Source organism: Alternaria burnsii (assembly GCF_013036055.1).
Source record: "Alternaria burnsii strain CBS107.38 chromosome Unknown 749, whole genome shotgun sequence".
In the NCBI taxonomy this organism is placed as follows: Eukaryota; Fungi; Ascomycota; class Dothideomycetes; order Pleosporales; family Pleosporaceae; genus Alternaria; species Alternaria burnsii.
The window spans coordinates 23,315-46,497 of record NW_024066132.1 but is presented as its reverse complement, the minus strand read 5'-3'; the positions used below and the strand labels follow the sequence as shown (position 1 = coordinate 46,497).

The 23,183-nt window shown below is 33.3% G+C and overlaps 3 protein-coding genes across 3 annotated transcripts; 2 read left to right on the top strand and 1 right to left on the bottom strand.

Annotated features, from left to right (window-relative positions):
* Window positions 1–301: 301 nt before the first annotated feature.
* On the bottom strand, window positions 302–1,270 carry GT037_010911 (uncharacterized protein; the record flags this gene model as incomplete). Its single annotated transcript, XM_038935958.1, has 1 exon — window positions 302–1,270. One exon carries the CDS (start codon window positions 1,268–1,270, stop codon window positions 302–304), a length of 969 nt encoding a protein of 322 aa, XP_038781329.1.
* Window positions 1,271–2,026: 756 nt separating this feature from the next.
* Window positions 2,027–5,522, top strand: GT037_010910 (p450 monooxygenase; the record flags this gene model as incomplete). The annotated part of the gene is made up of 7 exons (XM_038935957.1): window positions 2,027–2,132; window positions 2,186–2,425; window positions 2,496–2,607; window positions 2,664–2,992; window positions 3,049–3,434; window positions 3,502–4,069; window positions 4,117–5,522. The coding sequence occupies 7 exons, from the start codon at window positions 2,027–2,029 to the stop codon at window positions 5,520–5,522; spliced, it is 3,147 nt and encodes a 1,048-aa protein (XP_038781328.1).
* Window positions 5,523–21,209: 15,687 nt separating this feature from the next.
* On the top strand, window positions 21,210–23,161 carry GT037_010909 (uncharacterized protein; the record flags this gene model as incomplete). The annotated part of the gene is made up of 4 exons (XM_038935956.1): window positions 21,210–21,294; window positions 21,352–21,432; window positions 21,478–21,626; window positions 21,689–23,161. 4 exons carry the CDS (start codon window positions 21,210–21,212, stop codon window positions 23,159–23,161), a joined length of 1,788 nt encoding a protein of 595 aa, XP_038781327.1.
* Between the last annotated feature and the right edge of the window lie 22 nt (window positions 23,162–23,183).

The following is a 23,183-nucleotide window of genomic DNA, read 5'->3' as shown; positions in this document are numbered from 1 at the left end:
GAGTCTGATGCCTACGTAGCGGGGAGTGCTTGGTGTCGAACAAAGCACTAAAGCGGAATGACGACATCGAAAGGCAAGTTGAGGCAGGTGGTAGTTTACGTACTGTTGGTAGCGCTCCTGGCCCCCAGGTCATCTTCTGGAGAACTCCGAGTCTTACACAAAAATGTTGCAGTAGATCAATGCAAACGGAAGATTTTTACGATTTGGCAGGCTTCCCCTAGATGTCATAGCGAGTGCATATTTGTAGACTATTATTGGCCAGAAGTATAAATGCATCGTGAATTTTCTTGCAGAACTAGCCCTAGGATACGAGAACAATACCTGTAAATGACCGACTCTCATCAGAAAATACCGAGACCTTGTCACCACCATCCTCGTCAAAGAACCAGATGGTTCCTCCCATATCAGCTACGTACCATCTCTTGTTATCCTTGTCGTGACATAGCCCAATGGCCTCCTTGAAGTTCTGCACGATAATCTCGTGCTGAAAACCTGGTGTGGGAACAAATCCCCCAGAATCGATACGAGTGCCACTTTCTTCCAGTTTCACACGGTTGAAGGTGTTTCCGTAAGGCAATTCGCCACGATCAGTCCAGTACAGCGTATTTGTAGCCTCGTCTATCTCAAGATCGATTGGCTCAGGGAGATTCTGAAGTAGAAGCGTTCGTTGTCTCAAGCCGGAACCTTCGATCGACGCGCAGAAAATTCTCCCGGTGTTTGACTTTGATGGGCCCTTTTGCGTCCAATAGAAAAGACCTCTGCGAGGAGAAACGGTAATGCCGACACACCAGCGGGTTTGATCACGATTGACAGCCGCATCGTGGAAGTCTCCATTTTCAATGAGAACTTCCAGCTCCGAACCATCCAAATTACAGCGCAAGACGCGGAGGCCTTCTCTGTCAGAGATGTAGAGCTTGTCGTTTGTGTCATCCAGAGCAAGTTGCTTTGGAGTGTGTATCTGGCCTTTTGAAAGCACCACCTGAAGATCCGATCCATCTGGGCAGAGCGAATAAACACTTCCATCGTTGAGAGGAGGTACACCCATGTTGGTATAGTACAAGAGGTCTTTCTTTTTGCTGTAGACAACACCATCAGGGAGGGCAACTTGGGGTGTGTCGGAAAGCAGCAGAGACGGCTGAGTTGGCTCATTCGAGTCGTCAAGCGAAAATCGCAGTATTTCCCCCCGTGATATAATGTCTGACATTGGGAGGCCCCGAATTGGCTTGCTTAGTCCAACGTCGAGGGCAATGAGAGTCTTGGAAGCAGCCATCTTGTGTACGGATAGAAGAGAAAATGCTAATGAGTTGTCAGAGAATGTCCAGGGCAGATTTAGTAGGTAAACAAGGAAGGGGCCTCTGTTTATACTAGACCAGTTATGCTGTGGTGCGGAAATCGTAATGCGAAGAACGCAACAGTGGATTGCTCGGCCGAAATACCACCCGCGCAAGGGTTGCTGGGGTGGGTCGTCTAAGACGACCATAGTTCACAGTAGGTATCTGCCGATCTTCAGAGAATAAGCGCACCCAGAGTTTCTGATCAGCCCTAAAGCTCTCTAGTGGCCACACATAGTATGGGATTCTTCCGACGATGCCGTTAGCGCCCACCGGGACCCGGACTTGCACAACCGGCCCCAGAGCTGACTATAGTGTGGGTTGCCCGGTTCCACTGTGCGTTAGCGTCATGAGATATCTCCTCATGGGATTTTGCGTCAAAACCTCTCTAGGTAAGTATGCATGCGTCGCATCAAATGATGCAAGTTTCTTAGTGCATCTGCAATATCGGGCCTTTAATCGTCAACTCTGGCTCGCATCGGAATCTCTTCTACTAATCGTGTATTCTAGCGCAGGAAATGCCTCTTCGGAGGTTGCTCAGCTTATGATTGAGACCATTCGTCGTACAAATATTCGATCGTCCTCCCTCCAAAGCATCCTGTGCCGCTATCATTCCTGCTTCCTGAATCGACACCCCAACTGCGTGCTGTTGCTTGCAGAACATACCTATTCTTGAAATATCCATTTATCAAACCATGGAGCCTATTCCCAGCCCACATGGATACCCTATTCTTGGAAATGTTATGGATATTGATCCTGAGCATCCTAATGAAAGCCTGGCACATATCGCTGCGATACACGGTGAGTCTCGTTTGCACAAAGTAAAGGAATATCTTACCAATGGTTCTTCTTAGGTCCCATATTCAGACTATGGCTTCCAGCAGAAAGAACTTTCGTGGGAAGCTATGCTTTAGCTAAAGACCTTTTCAACGAGGAAAATTTCCAAAAGGGCGTTACTGGTCCTCTTGCCCAGGTCCGCCACGCCACCGGCGATGGTTTGTTTACAGCATTTCCTGGAGAACACAACTGGGAAACTGCACATCGTGTTTTGATGCCGGCATTCGGCCCTTTGAACATCAAAGCCATGTTTCCAGGTATGTCAACTACATGGTGGCCGTTCTGTCCATATTTAAAGAACTTGCAAAGACTGATGGCTTGTTGTAGAGATGCAAGACATTGCAAGCCAGATGGTACTCAGGTGGGCCAGATTTGGTGACGATGTACCGATCAACGTGTCTGATGACTTCACGCGTCTGACACTTGATTCGATAGCACTGTACGTTTTTCTGCACTCAAGGAACACAAACGCTACGACTTACTCTTGCCAACTAGATGTGCTATGGGAGATCGCTTCAATTCGTTCTACCGAGAACACCAACACCCCTTTGTTGATGCGATGGTGGGTACCCTCAGCGGATCCTTCGCACGGTCTCGCCGGTTGCCTCTGCCTTCCATGGTCTATACTGGGCAAGACAAAGTGTTCCAATCAGACATAGACAAGTTGATTGAGATATCGAAGGAACTCCTTGTATCTCGTCGCTCCCACCCGACAGACAAGAAGGACCTTCTCAACTCTATGATCTTAGGACGCAACCCAAAGACTGGAGAAGGCCTGGACGATGAAACAATCATCCGCAACATGATAACCTTCTTAATTGCTGGTCAGTCGAAAACTATAAGCACGTGTTCGGAAGCGCGCTCCTACTGACTGGCATAGGCCACGAAACGACCTCAGGAATGCTTTCTTTCCTCTTTTACGAACTTCTTGAAAACCCAGCTGCGTATCGCAAAGCTCAAGAAGAGGTTGACTCCGTCATCGGAAAAGGCGCTGTCACAGTGGATCACATGGGCAAGCTACCATATCTCGAAGCATGCTTGCGCGAAACTCTGCGCCTCCATCCGACCGCCCCAGCGTTCACATTGCAAGCCAAGGGGGACCAAGTGCTTGGTGGTAAGTATACAATCAAAGACAAGCAATTCGCTACAGTCATGCTTGCGCAATTGCATCGCGACCCGGAGGTATATGGGGACGATTCCAAAGACTTCCGTCCCGAGCGTATGGAAGGCAAGGCTTTCACGGATCTCCCACCTAATTCCTGGAAGGTAAGTCTCGACCACTATCTATTCTTGTAGCTTATTATTCTCCTCAACATTGACTAACCAATCCAAGCCGTTCGGAAATGGACTTAGAGCCTGTATTGGACGCCCTTTCGCATGGCAGGAGGCTTTGCTGACAGTGGCAATGTTACTGCAAACATTCCGCTTCTCCAAAGCGCACCCATCGTATTCGCTCCTCATCAAGACAAGCTTGACAATCAAACCGCAGGATTTTTATATCAAAGCACACGTCAGGAACCCGGACTTCCTTCAGCATGCGGGGATCGTGTCTGGAGAGACAGTAACCAAGAATCAGGCTTCAGCGGATCAGCATGCAAGATCAGACGTCGATACAAGCAACTTGAAGCCTTTAAGTATTCTCTATGGATCGAACACAGGAACGTGCGAAGCTGTTGCACAAGCACTGGCCGCTTCTGCACCAGACAATGGTTTCAAAGCAGAAGTGCAAGGCCTCGACTCTGCAGTGTCATCGCTGAGTAAAGATGTCCCGGTCGTAATAGTGACCGCTAGCTATGAAGGACTCCCGCCTGACAACGCGACTCATTTCGTGGAATGGCTAAAATCGGATCCGGCTGAAGAATTGAAAGATGTACAGTATTGTGTGTTTGGTGTGGGCAATAGTAAGTTCGGAGTCAAGCAGTCAAGAGCCTGCTGACCGATGGCACAGAGGAATGGGTCTCTACTTATCAGAAGGTTCCTACCTTCGTAGACGATGCGATGTCAAAGAACGGTGCAACACGTTTGACCGAGCGTGTGGCACTAGACGTAACGTCTGGCAACGTTTTCGATTTTGTCGACGATTGGGAAGACAAAGAATTATGGCCAAAGCTTGGTGGCCAGAAGAGTAATGCTAACAATTCTACCAAGGCTTTGCCTCTGGAGATCGATGTTTCGGCACGTTCCAACATACTCAGGCAAGAGATGGAGCTCGCACAGGTAACAGAGGCGCGCCTCCTCACACGGGTAGGTGCGATGCGCAAGCGGCATCTCGAGGTCCTCCTTCCCTCGGGCTGGACATACCGAGCTGGCGATTATATCGCCGTTCTGCCTATCAATTCTCCTCAGGTAGTCCAGCGGGTTATGAAGAGGTTCAGACTCCCTTGGGATGCCACCCTTACCATCAAGTCGGAAGCTAACACAAGCCTGCCGACCGGCAAAATGCTCAGTGTCCACGATGTCCTGTCTGGTATGGTCGAACTAGGACAACCGATCACCTCGCGATCAATGACAGCGGTAGCGAACTCAATTGCCGACAAGAAGAAGCGGTCTGAGGTGGAGGAAAGGGTTGAACGAGAGAACTTCCAGAAGCTCAACGTCACCCTCATCGACATTCTAGAGGACTACCCTGATGCGGCCTTCACCTTCGCGGAGTTCCTTGCAGCAATGACGCCAATGCGTGTGCGACAATACAGCATCTCCTCCACACCACTAGAAGATGCGGCCAAGTGCTCGCTGACTTACAGTGTGCTGGATGCTCCACAGAAGAGTGGACGCAAAGATGCCCGCTATTTGGGTGCATGCAGCACGTATCTAGAGCGGTTGAATCCTGGTGATCAAGTCCAGGTCAGCTTGCGGCCCAGCCGAAGTGGCTTCCACCTACCGCAAGACGATAAAACACCCCTCATTATGGCGTGCGCAGGAACTGGCCTCGCGCCTTTCAGGGCCTTTGTCGCTGAGAGAGCATTGAAGAAGAAGACAGGGGCTGAGGTAGGCCCTTCTTTACTCTTCTATGGTCTGAACGCTCCGGATGAGGATGATATGTACCGCGAGGCTTTCAATGAATGGGAGAAACAAGGTGTTGTCAGTGTGCGCCGCGCATTTACATTCAAGCCAGAGGCATCTGGAGGGTGCAAATTTGTGCAGGAACGCATTTGGCATGACAGAGAAGACGTGACGAAACTGTTCCGAGAGGGTGCCAGTCTGTACCTTTGTGGAGCTGGTGTCGTCGGCACTGGGGTAGAAGCAGCTATGGCAAAGATACGCGCTGAGAAAAGCGGTGAGACGATCGAGGAGGCAACTGAATGGGTGAAGAAAGTCAAAGGAGACCGATTTTGGACGGATGTGTTTGCTTAATTGCTTTGCTCTCACATGACTATACTGTTACGTTTGCGCAAATCATTACAGGGCACATCTCCACGTCCACCTCACTTCATGGTCTCTTCCGCATTGTGAATATGTGATAGGTCCCTGCTCCATCCTCATCCCTACCTTATGACACTCAAAATGGATAGCACTCGGCCTCGGAATGGTTCAAGATACTTCGTATGCATATAGTCGTAAGGAACCCATCTCTTACAGTACGTATCCAACCTGATCAGCCAAATTCGTTTCTAGATCTAAACCAACTTTAAAAACCAAGGAGATTACCTGCACTACTCATTAATACCCATACTCACGAGGAACAGGCTATTCATTCCACCTTAGCATACCGCAAGTTGCGGCAAACTATGGTAGGCAGTGGCATCTTATGATGTACTGCACTGACAGACGATCCTTGGCTCTATTCGGAATACAAATACTTCGTTTTTCTCCGAACATCAGTAGAACAGTACTTGTTAGCTAGGTTGGCTTGAAGTACGTCTTGATTCATCAGAAAGCTGATTCTCAGAGTGATCTCGTATTGCTTATACACATAAAGTTGTAGAAACATTGTTCAGCCTGGAGCTATGCAAGCATCAAAGGAGGTAGTTCGGAAGGTCACGGTCAAAAGCACTCCCGACACCAACGTCGAATGTGAACGCTGCGTGAGGGCATTAGGATCTTGATTCAAGCTCGGTGACATCCCCTCGGATCGGCGATACCGCCCTGTCGAATCACATTTCAGTAGCATCAAAAAATGCCGAGGCTTGGTCATGCGTTCAATTGGACAGATCCCTGTACGGAAACGGGAGTATTCAGCATCCCGAGGACTGCAATATAGTTGTTGGGTGTAGAGCTTCTACTCCAACCCGTATCAGAGTCATTGCTCCTAACAATGAGGCAGGCCCGCATCACCTTATGCTGTTTATTGTGCAGAACACTCTTTTCCGAATTGACCCCCTTAGGACATAGCTACCACCTGTACAAAAGTGTTACTATTAGATACTTAGCAGATGTTAATCTCTTGAAACCTTTGTGTAGTGTTTGTTATCTTAGTTTTGCTAGATAGTAGATTAGATCTAAGTTATAGTAGAATAGATCTACTTATTTTATTATTAGCTAATTTGAAGTATATAATCTACCTATTAAATAATAGTATAAGCTAATACTAGATATACTATAGTAGAGACTTACTTTAGTGTATTATCTATTTAACTAAAGATAAACTACTATTAAGCTATAATAGCTTAGTATAAGTATATATACTTAATTTACTTCTACTATAAGTTATAAAAGCCTAAAGCAGCTTAGAATACTTAGTTATAGTACTTAGCCTAATATTATTTCTTTACTAAGTATATAATTATAGTATAATAATACTATACAGTTTATATATAATATATCTATAATAGTATAATATATCTATAATAGTATAATATATCTATAATAGTATAATATATCTATAATAGTATAACTATAGATAATAGTATTTACTTTATATTACTAAGTTATTATAAAGTAATAAAGAGTTACTTCCTTTTATTATATAAGTGTTATATAAAGTTAAGCTATACTTCTTTAAGCTTAGTTTATACTAAAGTAAAGTAGTATTATAAGTAATAAAAAGAATCCTCTTTTAATAAAAGAATTAGGACTAAGCGCCTCTTAATAAGCGCTAATAATAAAGGATAACTAGTGTAAAGTATAAAGAGGGTTACGTAATATACTATTACGCTAAGATAGAGCTATTAGTAATAATAAGACCTATATATAAAGACAGCTATTATAAGTAAAGATAACTATTAGTAATAGTAGAATAGACCTATAATAGCAGAAATAGATTATAATAGGTATAAAGAATAGATAGATTTTATTATTATACTTATTATAGTTAACTTAAATAGTTTATCTCTTATATAGATTATTAACTAGTTATTCTATTACTTATAGAATTAGTATTATTACTTTTAGTTAATAATAATAACTCTTTTCTACCTAATTATTAGGAACTAAACTTTTTTAGTGCGTTCTAGCCTATAATATACTAGAATAGGCTTAAATACAGCCTTCTCCTGCTATTGTAGCTTAATAGCGATTCGTCTCTAGTTAATACTTAATAATACTATTATTACTCCCTAGAATAAGTGTGTATCTAGTATTATAATAATAATAGCTTAATATTTAAATTGCTCTCTCTATAATACTCTTATATATATTAATTAATTATAATAAGCTCTTACTTAGGCCCTTCTAGCAGCACCTAATATATAGTAAGGTCTATAACTAATAAGTTGCGCGTAATAGACTATAGTATAGACAAACCTACTCTCTTATCTTCTAGAATAGTAATATAACTTACTAAAGAGTAGCTAGGCTAGGTATAGCTCTTTATAGGTAGTTCTACACTCTTTAAAACTTTTAAAAACTTTACTATACTAAAGTAGTTACTTATACTTACTATAAGCCTACTATAAGCTATAATAGTTAAATAAAATAAAAAATAATTTTTAATAACCTAAGAGCTTAAAGAGCTAAGGAACTAGGCTAAGTTAGAATAAGACTACTAAGAGTTAGCGTATCTCTACGCTCTAAGAGATAGAGTTTTTACTAGTAACTAAATAGTACTAAAAAAAAACTTTACTTACTCTACTTTTATAAGAAAGTCTAAAAGCTAAGTAAATTTAGGTATACTACGCCTAAAAGACTTTAAAAGGTTTATAACGCGTAACTAATTATAGTATAACTACTAGGTATGCGATTATAAAGCTATATTTTAAAAAGTACTAAATACCTTCTATACTAACTTATATAAAGTTAACTTTATAATAAAGTTTTTTAATAAAACTACTTATATAATCTAAGATACCTATACTTAGAATTATATAGAGGAAACTGCTATATAGATACTAACTTAGGACTAGCTTAAAGTAGTAATACTTAATACGCTTAGCTCTAAGTTATTATAACGCCTTTAGGCTTATAATAAGCTAAAATATACCTTTTAGCGCTGTAATTAAGACTTAAACGTCTTACTATCTAAGTTAAACGCCCTCTAGAGTAAGTTAAAGAACTACTTAAAAGAATAATATTTAATAGACTTTCTAAGCGCCTTTCTTCTAAAGATTTAAAAAGAACTTATACTTAGAGATTTAGTAGAGTATTTTATAGTATTTAAACTAAATACTCTAGCTAGATATTACTAGAGTAGATTAAGCTATATAGTAACGTTCTCTTACTTATTAGGAGAAATACTACTATTTCTATAGTAGTTAGCAGAGATAAGGTATAAATATAATAAGCTATTTTATAACTTATATTCTAAGTCTTTATAGACTTAAAAAAAAGCTAAGATATCTAATTTAGGCTATTTTAATATAAAACTTCTAAAAAAAGACTAAACTAGTTTAAAGGACCCTAATAGGGTCTATTAGAGCTATAATAAGCTTAGATACTTTTAGAGGGAATATCTAGAGAGTAAAAAGAAACTTAGAGACTCTAAGGTCTTTAAAGTAGAGAAAGGTACTAAGTAGAAAAGCTAGTCTTTTTTCTCTACTTATATTATACTTAACTTTATAGCTAAGGACTTAGAACTCTTTTATAATATAATATACTCTAAACTAATCTAGATAATAATAGTATAAGTTATAATTAAGTAATTAGAGCTAATAGAGGCGTTAATTAACCTAAGCTTATAATTAAACTTCCTCTTAGTAGTAACTACTAAAGAGTATAATCTTACTATTTAACTCTTACTAAAGCTATTAGTAAAAAGAGTAAATAGTAAAGAGCTAAAGGTTTATAGAACTACTTTAGTTACTATAAGTATTAAAGACTCTTATAGGAAAGTAGAGGTTTATAATATACTATTTATTATAGCTAAGATTCTAAAGTATAAGGTATACTTAGGTTTATTTTAAATAGATATATTAACTCTAAGTTTAACTTTCTAGAGCAAAGGCTAATCTTTAGGAGATAAAAAGATAAAAATAAAGCTCCTTTTTAGAAAATTATATTAAAAGAAGCTAAAGAGTTTAAAAAGATAATACGCAACCTTATATTAGACGTATATAGCTATTTTATTACTTTAGTGCTCTAGACTAGCCTAGAAAGGGCTAGTAGAGTAGAGTTACTCTTATAATACGCTAAGTTTATAGAACTTAGCTTAAAAAACAACTTAAAGGCTTTTATAAGTTATAGACTATAAGACTTAGCTATTAATTTACTATCTAGGGCTATAGCGCTTTATATACTATTATATAACTTCTCTAAGATAGAGCTTAAGTTATTATATAAGTATTTAGAGGAATACTTAGCGCGTAGCTAGATAAAGTATAGTAAGTCTCTAGTAAAAGCGCCTATTCTCTTTACTAAAAAGAAAGATAGTAGTATATAGCTATACATTAACTATTAGAGCTTAAATAAGGTTACTATAAAAAATAGATATTCTCTACCTCTTATTACTAAGTCTCTAGAGAGACTAGCTAGTACTAAGTACTATACTAAGCTAGATATAAAAGAAGCGTACTATAGAGTATATATCTAAGAAGGTAATAAATAGAAGACTACTTTTTATATAAAGTATAGTAGTTTTAAGTATACTATAATATCTTTTAGCCTTATAAATACTCTAGCTTAGTTCTAAGCTTATATCTACTAGGTCTTAGTAGGACTAGTTAATATATCTTATATTATTTACTTAGATAATATTCTAATCTTCTCTAATATAAAAGAGGAATATAAAGAATATATAAAGGAAGTATTACATAGGTTATATAAATATAACCTATTCTTTAAGCTTCTAAAGTGCGAGTAGTATATATAGTATACTAAGTACCTAGGTTACATAGTAACACCTAATAAGATTAAAGTTAATTAAGATAGAGTTAAAATAATTCTAGAGTAGCTAAAGCTATATATAGTATACAAAATTCGCGTGTTTATAAGTTTTATAAACTATTACTAGTAATTTATTACTAATTTCTTTTATTTAGCGCTGCTACTTACTAAACTAACTTAGAAAGGCTTAGAAGTAGCTAGAAGTAGCTGTGTATAAAAGAGGGAAAAAAGCTAAGAAATTAAACTAAATAAGAAAGTAAAGTAAGCTTTCTAGAAACTAAAAGATTCTTTTCTAAATATTCTAATTCTATTCTATTTTAAATAAGATAAAAGGACTAAAGTAGAGGTAAACGCCTTAAGTAGTATAATTATAGGTATTCTAAGCTAATATATACTAAAAAGGTCTAAAAAGAGCTAATAGCACCTTATTAACTTTTTTTTACGTAAGTTAGTAGTAGTAGAGTATAACTATAATATATATAACTAAGAACTACTTACTATAGTAAAGAGTTTAGAATATTAGCGCTAATATCTAAAAAGAGTATACTTTAAGCTTTTTATAAACTATTAAAACTTAAAGTAGTTTATAAAGACTAAAACGCTTAACTACTACTAAGTATAGTCTTACCTAGTGCTCTTAAGCTTTAACTTTACTATAACGTACTATTTAGAAGTAACTAACCCTACTAATAGCCTTTTAAGAAAGCTAAATTATATAGTAAAAGCTTAAAAGCTAGCCTAGAAATATAATAAAGCTTTTATAGAGCTAATAAGAAAGATCTTTATATAAAGTAATACTACTTTTTTTTTAGTAGCTACTATATCTACTTATATAAAAACTTACTCTAGTAAATAAAATAAATACTTAAAAGCCTTAGGAGAGTTTAGAATTACTAATAAGAACTAAACTACTAATCTAACTAATATAAAAGAATATAGTAAGATAAACTATAACTCTTTAGACACTTTAGACCTAAAAGAACTTAATAAAGAGAATTAGGGCTTAGAATAAGCTTAAACTAGCTATTATAAAGTAAAAAGGCTTATAATAATAGAGGAAAAAGTATAAGTAATCTAAAAAAGTATTATATAGAGTTTAGCTATACTTCTCTAAGCTTAGTCTATACTAAGGCGAAGTAGACTAAGGTAGAAATCTATAAAGTATTATATAGAAGATTAAGTAGAAAAGAGTTATTATTATTAACTAAAAGGTAATAATACTAATTCTATAAAAGATAGAATAACTAGTTAATAATCTATATAAGAGATAAACTATTTAAGTTAACTATAATAAGTATAATAATAAAATCTATCTATTTTTTATACTTATTATAATCTATTCTTACTATTATAAGTTTATTTTACTATTACTAATAGCTATCTTAGCTTATAAAAGCTGCCTTTATATTTAAGTTCTACTATTACTAATAGCTTTATCTTAGCGTAATAGTATATTATATAACTCTTTTTATACTCTATACTAGTTATTCTTTATTATTAGCGCTTATTAAGAGGCGCTTAGTCCTAATTTCTTTATTAAGGGAGGATTCCTTTTATTACTTATAATATTATCTCTTTTCTTAAGTATATTATCTTAATACTCTAAGTTATTATTTTCTTATACTACGTTTTAGTAAGTAGGTTATATATAAAGCTTTTATAAGTCTGTTATATTATAACTATTTTTTCTCTTTTTACGCCTTCTTAACTATACTTAAAGTTTAACTTATTTATTATAACTATACACAGAATTTAACTACTAAGTATTATACTTATACTAACTATATAAAAGAGTAGAATCTAGAAATACCCTTTTATTATAAGCGCTATAAGGAGAAGAACCTTTATTATTTTATAAACACTACTTCTAGTTATTATACTAGCTATATTTTAGTATCTGCAGCTTATAGCCTATTTATTTTTAAGAAAAAATAAGAGAAAGTTTAGTAAGAGAAGTATAAGAAACGTCTTAAATTAGCCTATTTTAAAGAAGATACTACTTATATTTACTAAGAGCTTTTAGAGGTTAAGGCGTAAGAGTATTTTTATACTAATTAAGATTTTACTATTCTAAATCTCTAAGATTATATAAAAAAGTAAGCTAAAGAGGATTCTGCTTTAAGTATAGACTTTTTAGTAACTAAACTATTACTACTTAGATTATTAACTAACTTAGGCTAGTTATAGGCTAATACTCTTTTTAACTTCTTTTTTAATTACTTTCTTTCTTTTAAAGACTTAGTTCTTACTTTTTTAAGTATTTTTAGTAGTACTTAAGTACCTATAACTTATAGTTTATTAAATTTTCTTTTAGTTCTTAAGTATTTTAGCTTTTAGACTATTTTTACTACTTAACTAAGTATTTCTATTAATAACTAACTTTCTATAGGTTCTTAATCTCTTTAACTTTATACTTATTATCTTTAAGCTCTATATCTATTACTAGCTTAGTATCTAGAGGTACTCTTTCTAAGAGTTTTTTATAAAAAACAAAGTAAACGCGTATATCTAGTAGTAGTTAGAGTTTATAGTTTACTATACCTATTTCTTCTAAGATTTTAAATAGTTCTATTTAGAAGTTATTTAGTTTCTTATATAATTATTTAGTTTTTAAGTTCTATTATAATAGAAAAACTTTATTCTCCCTCTTAAAAGTTAGTTTCTTAATTTTTTACTTATTTACTACTTTAGCTATTATAAGATTCTTATAAGTAATATTCTTACTTAATTCTTTATATAATTCTTATATAAGGCGTACTTTATTATTTACGCCTACTACTATACTTTCTATATTTTTTAGGTCTTAATAAGTAACTAGCTTATAACTATAATTAGCGTAGTATAGTAAGTACTTTGTAGTTACTAATTTTATACTATTATAAGCTAATTACGCTGTTAGTAAGAGTTTAATCTAGTTATTTTATAGCTTATTAGCGTATATCTTTAGATACTATTCTAGTATTTAGTTTATTCTTTCTATCTAGCTATTTATTTCTAAGTAAAAGCTAGTTAATAGTTTCTTCTTTACTCTTAGTTTTACTAAGAACGTTGTTTAATATTTTAATATAAATAACTTATCTCTATTAGTAATAAATTCTTTAGGTATTCTATACTCTAATATTACTACTTTAGAAACTTTATACGCGTATTCTTCTACTATAATAGTTTCCTCTATTAGTACGAACTTTAATACCTTAGTTAATTAATTTATAATTACTAAGACTATATTATAAAGTTATCCTAATACTAGTTCTAGTAACTTTAAGAGTTTTACTATAAAGTCTATTATTATACTACTTTATAGTCTTGTTAGTAGCTATAAAGATTATAATAAGCTATAGAGCTTATATCTCTTTAGCTTATTTTAATAATATACTAAATAGTTACTTAAGATATTTTATACCTTTACTTATAAGCATAGTATTATAAATACCTTAGCTAGTTATCTAACTATTTCTTTAATTACTACGTAACTAAACTTTAGTAACTTATATAGTTCTTAGATAAGATTTAATTTTATATATAAAAGTATATATATTTAATTTTTTTAAATTATATTTTAGTACTCTTATTTATTTTATAATAGTTTATTAGAGCTATTCTTATTAGGCTTAAACTACTAGTTAGCTGCCTTCTGCTGCTACTGTATTTATAATAATTCTACTTATTTAGCTACTTTAGCTATTCTAGCTAGTTCTAGCTAGTTATATTATAATATACTATTAAATACTTTTTTAAATATAGCTTTATATAGTTTCTTATAGTTTTTTTTATATAAGTTAGACTTTTTACTTAAAATATCTACTACTTTATTAAGTATTTTAGCTTAATAGGTTATCTTAAAGTTAAACTAAGCTAATATCTTAGCCTATTAAGTTTATTATCTATTAAGTTTCTTAGTTATTATAAACTCTACTAGGTTCTAGTAATTAGTAAAGACCTTAATTTAGTATAGTAGTCTTAATAAATAGACTTCCTATTACTTAAAGGTATTAACTATTCTTATTAGTTCTTTGTTATAGACATTATAGTTAAGTTCTACTCTAGAGAACTTCTTTAAATAGTAGAATACTAGTCTCTATTTCTTATTTAAGTACTATTATAATAGTATAGCCTCTAGCGCATAATCTAATATATTAGTTTCTAGCTATATTTCTTATTTTAGGTTATATATCTCTAGTATAAGTACTTTAAAGAAGATTTATTTAATTTAATTAAATACCTCTTATTATTCTTTATTTTAGTTAAATTTTATTTTCTTCTTTATAATCTCTAAGAGAGGTACTATAATTTTTAAGTAATTTTTAATAAACTTCTAATAGTAGTTAGTAAATCTTAAGAAGAATTATATATCTTTAATTATTTTAAGTATTAGCTACTCTTATATAGTTAAGATCTTTTTTAAGTTTATTTTAACTCCCTCTATAGATACTATAAAGCTTAGAAATTCTGTCTTCTTAATATAGAATTTGCACTTCTTTAGCTATAGGTATAACTTATATTCTTTTAGCTTTCTAAGTACTTTCTTAATATACTTAATATATTCTTTAAGTATTCCTCTAAAGTATACTAGTATATTATCTAAGTATACTATAATAAAGATTCTAAAGTATTTATAGAGCGCGTTATTAATAACTAACTAAAATATTACTAAGATATTTGTTAACTTAAAAGGTATTACTATATATTTAAATAGTTTATATTTTATCTTAAACGCTATTATCTACTTATAACCTTTTTTAATTTTAATTTAGTAAAATTCTTTCTAAACGTTAAACTTTATAAACTACTTAGCTTCTTAAAGTTAATCTATAAGCTCTATAATAAGTAGTAAAGAATATTAGTTCTTTTATATTACGCTGTTTAGCTTTCTAAAGTTAACGTATAGTTGCTATTTCTTATTAGCTTTCTTTATAAATAGAATAGGTAAGGCTATTAAGCTTAATCTTAGTTAAATAAATCTCTTCTTTAAGTTCTTTTAGATATAATTTCTTAGCTTAGTATTATACTTAGGCGCTATAAAGTATATTAGTCTTAAGCTAAGCTTTACCTCTTTATTTAGGATAATCTTATAATCTTACTCTTAGTAGTCTACTAAGTCTATAGCTTTATTTTCTTTAAAGAGTTCTCTAAACTTATTAGCTTAATACTCTTTTAGTATCTCTAGTAGTAAAGGTTCTTTCTTTATAGTTATAACTTATTTTATCTAAATAACTCTTACTTTCTAAGAGTTTTTTTTATAGATTCTTCTAATTTTATAAAGCAAGATCTTACTAAATCTCTTATTTTAGAGTAAGCTCTAATTTATTAAGTATATCTCTCTACGTACTCTAGTAACTTTATATATAGATTTTCTTTTAAGTATTATCTTTATTTATTAGTTAATAGTAGGGTTATAAGCGTCTAGCTAATTATAACTAATTAATATATCTAGTTCCTCTAGATCTATAATGTTAATATTTATTTAGTATTCTATACCTGCTATTTATAGCTTAGTTACCTTAGTTTCTAACCTTATTATGCTTTTTCTATATTCTATAGGTTTCTTATTAGCTAGTACTACTAGTACTAAGTAATTCTTAATTCTATAAGGTATCTTATATTTCTCTACTACTTAGAGTAAGATTATTATTTATATAGCTCTACTATTTATAAGCGCCTTAATCTCTTAACTTTATATAGATATAGTTATAAGTAACTACTTCTCTTAACTATTAGTATCCTATACTTTCTTTAAAGTTATTATAGGTGCGCTATTACTAGTAAGACCCTATCTTTAGTAGCATCTTAGTTTTTTAGCTACTTCTTTCTCTTATACTTTAGAAAGTAGCTTATATTATTCTTTAAGCTATAGTATATTAAATACCTATTATTATAATAGAAGCTCTAATAAGTATTAATATAAGGTACTTCTTTTTAGATAGTTACTTTCTTTACTTATACTTTTTTAGCTTTATAAATTAAGTAGTTTATAATCTTATAAATATTTAATAATAGAGTATAATAGTAATAGTTATTTACTTTATATACTTTCTTAAGTTATCTATAATAGAAGTTATATTTATTTTTATATTACGTCTATAGGAGTTTGTTATAAATATTAGTATTCTTTAGGTTATAAATATAGTAGTTATTTACTTAATATTTATTTTCTTCTAGACTAAGATAATAGTACTAATTCTAGTCTATTTTATATTTTTTTTTATCTTCTTTATAGAATATATAATTAATCTTATAGTTATACTAGCACAGTTTCTTATATTCTTTAGTATCTTCCTCTTCTTTAGATATTTCTTAAGCTCTACTTTTAACTTTTAAGTCTTTAAAGTAAAGTTATTAAATTACTACTTAGCGTTTAATTTCTTTAGTATATTTACTAGTAATTATAATTTAATTCTAAATTCTATAGTTATTAGCGTAGTATATAGTATTACTATATATCTAATACTACTAGTTAGCTAGATATTTTAAAACGTTTTTACTTTTAACTTTCTAATTTTTAGTCTTTAGCTTATCTATAACTAAGACTTTATTATCTTTTTTAATTTATAGAATAATTATAAATACTTATTTATCTACTAAGTAAGCTTCTTTATATAGATCTATATTATTTAGGTTATTATCTAGTTTTATCTAAGTTAAGTATAGCGTACTCTACCTAATTATCTTAATCTTAATAGCTGCCTATTTAACTTATTCTTCTTTATAGTCTCTAGTAAAGTGTCTAACTTTACTATAATAAAGATATACTTTATTATTATAACGCTTTTAGCGTTCTTCTTTAGAGAGACTATTTTATCTCTATTCTTTAAACTTCTTATCTTTAGTCTTATCTTATACCCTACTAGTTATAATAGTATCTCTATCTTTTTTATATCTACTATGTTATTTCTTTATATTAGCTAGGTTAAGTTAGAAGTATTTCTTTTAGTTATTTTATTTCTAGAGTCTATTATTAATATAAGTTACTAATTCTATTAAAGCGTATAGTAACTTAGCCTTATTATAGTATATAAGTCTGTTTTTAATATTTTCCTTAAAGCTAGCTTTAAACACTATTTAGAGTACTACGTTATCTTAATTAATCTATACTTATAGTTACTTAAATTCTACTATATATACTAATACTAATATAAGCTGTCTTAAGTAGATAATCTTCTTTTTAGCTTAGTTCTTTATATCTACTTTTTTAAAGATACGTTCTATTTCTTTTTTAAACTCTATCTAGCTTATAAATAAAGTATAAGTTTTAACCTTAGTTCTCTAATAATCTATATCTAATAAGTAGTTATCTATATAGAGTTATATTTAGTTAGAGGCTTTATTTTTTATAAACGTACTTACTATAAAAATCTTTTCTTAGTTATTTAGTACTTTATTATACTTATAGTATAGGTTAATATTAGTAAAGAAGACTTATAGTCTATCTCTATCCTCTCTATATTTCTTAGGTAACGCTATCTTAGGTTTTCTAGTAGCTATAGGTTATTTATTAAAAGTTATTATTAGTTACTCTATAAGCTAATTAATTATTACTTATATTTTAGTAATCTACTAAGTCTACGCGTTTATATATTACCTAAGATTCTAAAGCTTAGTAATATTAAGATTCTTTTTCTTATTATTAGATACTTTAAGTATCTTATTATTTTCTAGAGTAGAGCGTACTAGTATTAAAAGTTCTTAGCTCTAAGCTATATTATCTTAAATATTTCTCTAATAAGCTATTACTAAATCTTAATTAGATAACTTATTAGTTAAAATATCTACTAATTTCTAAGGTAGTTAAAGTATTATATAGAGTTAGGCTATACTTCTTTAAGCTTAGTTTATACTAAGGCGAAGTAGACTAAAGTAGTAGTCTATAAAGTATTATATAAAAGATTAAGTAGAAAAGAGTTATTATTATTAACTAAAAAAGTAATAATACTAATTCTATAAATAATAGAATAACTAGTTAATAATCTATATAAAAGATAAACTATTTAAGTTAACTATAATAAATATAATAATAAAACTTATCTATTCTATATACTCCTTATAATCTATTCCTGCTATTATAGGTCTGTCTTACTATTACTAATAGCTATCTTAGCTTATAATAGCTACTTTTATATTTAAGTCCTACTATTACTAATAGCTTTATTTTAGCGTAATAGTATATTACGTAACCCTCTTTATACTCTACACTAGTTATTTTTTATTATTAGCGCTTATTAAGAAGTGCTTAGTCCTAATTTCTTTATTAAAGGAGGATTCCTTTTATTACTTATAATAACTAGCTTTTTAATTAACTTAAGTATTTTACTAGTAGCTTAAAAGATATTAAAAAAAAGTATAAAAAAAAACTAAAATAGAAACTTACTAAAGTATAGTAGTAGTTCTTTTTATAATAGTATACGTAAAACTTCTATTATATAATAATTTAATTATAATTATACTAAACTCTTTTTATAATATATTTAGAGTACTTTAAATAAACTAAGCTTATATTTAACTTTCTAAGTACTATATTAAAAAAGTATAGAGCTTAGCTAAAAAGTAAGTTACTAGAGCTACTATTATTACTATTACTAGAGGTGTTACTAGAGTTCTAGACGTAGCTAAGTAGTATACTAAACTACTTATTATCGGCGCTAGAAGTAAAGTAGAAGTACTTAGTTATATTATTATTATTATTAGTATAGAGTAACTATTTTAAAATTTTTAAGTATCTCTAATACTTACTTTTATAACTATAAAATATACTAAGTATAAAACTTTTATAGTAAGAGAGAGAGAGTATAATTAGTATAGATTTTTATATAAAATTATTATTCTTAATTAAATAAAGTAAAGTAATAAATAAGTAAAAGTAGTATAGTAAGTATAGAATTAAGATATTAACTAAACTTATAAAGAAATTAGAATATAGCTATAAATAATATAAAAGAGTAGACTTATAATAACACTTAGTATATAGAGCTAGTAAATAAATAGTAGATTTTTTATAGAGATAAAGTATCTTTTATAAAAAAAAATATAAAGTAGTTATAAATAAAACTATAGTAGAAGTAGAAATTAAGTAAGTTTTATATAACACTTATAAATAATAGGAATATATTATAAATCTTTAAGATATTATACTATTATTTTAGTAAAGAATTAAGTATTTAATACTTTTAGAAATAAGTTAATAAAAATAAATTAGATTTTACTAAACTTAAGAGTAGTAAAGTAAAATTTATTCTAAAAAAAAAAAGAGTTATAATAAGTAAGTACTTAGAAATAAGAAGCTTTAGCTAAGTAGCTTTAAAACTAGTATAGTTATCTAAACTTATCTAAAACTATACTAGAACTTAGCTAGAGTTAGAAAGTAATAAAATAAACTTTTAAACTCTATTTAAAAAAGTATTAAAGTATAACTAAAGTTATAAAGTAGTAGAATAAATCCTTAAACTCTATTTAAAAAGAATTAGAGTCTAACTAAAGCTTAGCTAGAGTACTAGTTACTAACTAGAACTTACTTAGAGTTTAGATCTACTATATATATAAATATCTATCTTATTCTAAGATAGCTTTAATAGTTAATTTATTTTAACTTAAAATAACTAGTAAGTATCTCTTAATTAGCTTATTAAAAAAGATATACTCTTTAGTTTTAACTATATATTATACTAGTATAATAGTTCTAAAGTTAAAGCTAAGTAAAACTCTTTTCTAAAACTTAATAAGCTATTTTTAAAATTAAAAGTTATTTTATTACTTATTATAAGCTTAAAAGTATTAATTAAAAACTTATTACTTAGTAATTTAAAAATTAAGCTAGCTAAGGTCTAAAAAAGAGTTAGAGAATTAATATCTCTTAGAAACTATCTATAGATAGAAGTAGTAAATAAGATTAAGATACTTTAGTATAAGTTATTAATATTAGTAAATAGATATAATATTATATTACATTCTATAAAGAAGGTTTTCTAATTATAAGAAATAGAACTCTAAAGTAGTAGCTTAAGTTAGACATAAGTAACAATATATAGAAGTAAGTTACTAATTTTCGCTAACCTGCAATAACTTTAAAGTGCAAGAGCCGAATCCCTAAATGAGCTTTATTGTGCGACGTCTTATAGTAAAACAAGTGAGCGAGATTAGAAGTAACCTATGGCGAGTTGCTCATGACAAACCTGACAAGCTATTGGTGTTCGCAGGGGTGCCACGCAGCTGCTTGGTGATTGAGCCGCCTGCAGCAGGATCTAGGCCTCGGAGAGGACACAGCACTTGCATCAAGCGACCACTACGTCACCAGTCATTAGGAAAGTGCGCGAATGTAGAAGCTTAAATGCTCTCGTGGAGCGCGGGCCAAGTTGAAACTCTCAATCGCGGCGCTCGGACAATTCAAAAGCGCGAAAGGGTCGACAGATCAAGGCAGAGTAAAATCGCCAAGCCAAACCAAGCCAAGCCAACGCCGAACCTGGACTTCGAACTACAACATAGCACTTCTCGGTCGGACGCGGTGGGCTACGCGAGTAGTCCGTCAGTCCAAGTCTTTTAATTTACGTCGTGTACGATGCAGTAGTAGTCTGACATAGTATGCATGCATGTCCTCTCGGGCAATTCCAAGTTAGAGGTGATCAAACCTTGGAATCAAGCGCCAACTCCGCTCGGAACTCTGAAGACGCGAGCAGGCGAAGACGCAAAACGGTAGCCGTCGCCTCACTTCCACGGAATCCGACGGCACGGCGACTGAGCATATACATATACATTACCACCCAAACCTGTATCGCCAATCACCACCAAAGATATACTTTGTCTGGTTCAAGTACACATCTACATTTCTCAAACTCTCCCCTCGACCCCTTTGTCAGCATGACCCCTCCCATCCAGGAAGATATCTTGATAGTTGGCGCTGGGCCTGCTGGCGCATCTCTAGCAGCTTTCCTGGGCCAGAACGGTAATCTTGATGTCTAAGCTGGAGCATAGTGGGTGGTTACTGACCAACAAATGCTAGGGCTGAGCGGGCTTGTGATATCCAAAGACAATTCCACAGTGTTTACACCAAGAGCCCACGGATTCAACCCTTTTGCCTTTGGTGCGAGAAACTCCTGCTATGTCGATAATTGACTTACCTGATCAGAATGCCTCCGGGATATCGGTCTTGAGGATGAAGGGCTGAGATTGGCGATTCGTGGCCCTACCGCTCTTTCCATGCGTTTTTCACGAAATCTTGCTGGAGAAAAGGAGTACGGAAGAGTCCTGGCATGGGGGGAGCTTCCGGCCAGCGCTGTAAGATGACCTGGGTTGGCGCAAATCTGGAAAGCTCATGAAGACTGATCTGCTATGGACAGGGACGATTGAAGGAGATCACACCATGTGAATACGTTGACCTGACTCAACGTCATGCTGAGCCACTCCTCCTCCGCTACGCATCACACCACAATTTCAAGCACCGCTTCTCGACAGAACTCATGGGAGTTGAGCCTATCAGCGACGATCTTGGCTCGGGGTATCTATGTGCTGTTCAAGATCACATAACTAACCATCATTTCAAAATTCGCACCAAATATCTCTTTGGTGCAGACGGAGGCCGAAGTCATATAGCTCGCTCCCTCAACTTCAGTTTCTCAAAAACTCCAGGAGGGCCAAAGGCCTGCAACTTTCTGATCCGCGCAGAACTGGGTCACGTTCTGGCAGAAAAGAACCACGCTGGCCTTCATTGGATAGTCCAGCCTGACCGCAAGATTTTTCCAGGGGTTGTTGCCCACTTGCGCGTGGTGCGACAGTGGAACGAGTGGGTCATGGTCGCCTTTGGACCAGGCGGCACGAATCCGTTTGAAGGCTTTACCACGGAGAGCCCCGAGATTGTCGACCTTGTGCGGGAGCTAGTTGGAGACGGAGCGATCGATGTCAAGATCCTGCAGATTGACGCTTGGACCGTTCGTGAGGCCGTTGCGGACCAATACTCGAACGCCGATGGCAATATATTCTTGTTGGGCGATGCAGCCCATCGTCATCCTCCCAGTTTTGGATTGGGGAGTAACACCTGCATTCAAGACGCGTACAATTTGGCGTGGAAAGTCGCATATGTTACAAAGGGCTTAGCAGGCCCCGGTCTTTTAGATACGTACACTAAGGAACGGCAACCAGTTGGCACAGAGCTCGTTCGCGAGTCCAACAATCAACTTCGCCATAACTCCAATATTTGGGAAGTTCTGGGAATGATGGCCCCTCAGGAAGATGGAGTTAAGCAGCTAGAGGAACTAACACAGCCGACGGTCGCAGGCTCCGATCGCCGAGCAAGACTACATGAGGCTTTTGAGCAGAAGAGACAGGAGCTTGAGAGCCTCGGTATGGCGTACAATCAGTGGTATACCTCGAACGCAGTATACCTAGACGACGAGAGCAGCCCCAGGCCTACCTTGGAGGGAGACCATATTGTGGAGACGCAAATCAGCACATACCCCGGCAGTCGACTGCCCCATGTATGGCTCGACGTCCCCTCTCGCCCAAACTTGGTATCAACACATGACCTTGCCGGGAAGGGGTCGTTTTGCTTGCTGTACGGAGTTGGCGGGGAAGCTTGGAAGTTTGCAGCTCAATCAATCAGTAAAGTCACAGGCATCCCCATTGCCAGTTATGGTATCGGCCATGGACTGGATTATATGGACATCCACCGCAATTGGCACATGAAGCGCAGAGTTAGAGAAGATGGGTGTGTTCTGGTTCGACCCGATAGATTCATTGCATGGAGGTCCTTCGGAAAGCCCACTGACTGTGAGGAAAAGCTGAGACAAGTCTTGGATAAAGTGCTGGCGAGATGAGTCTTGTACCAGTATTTCGAGT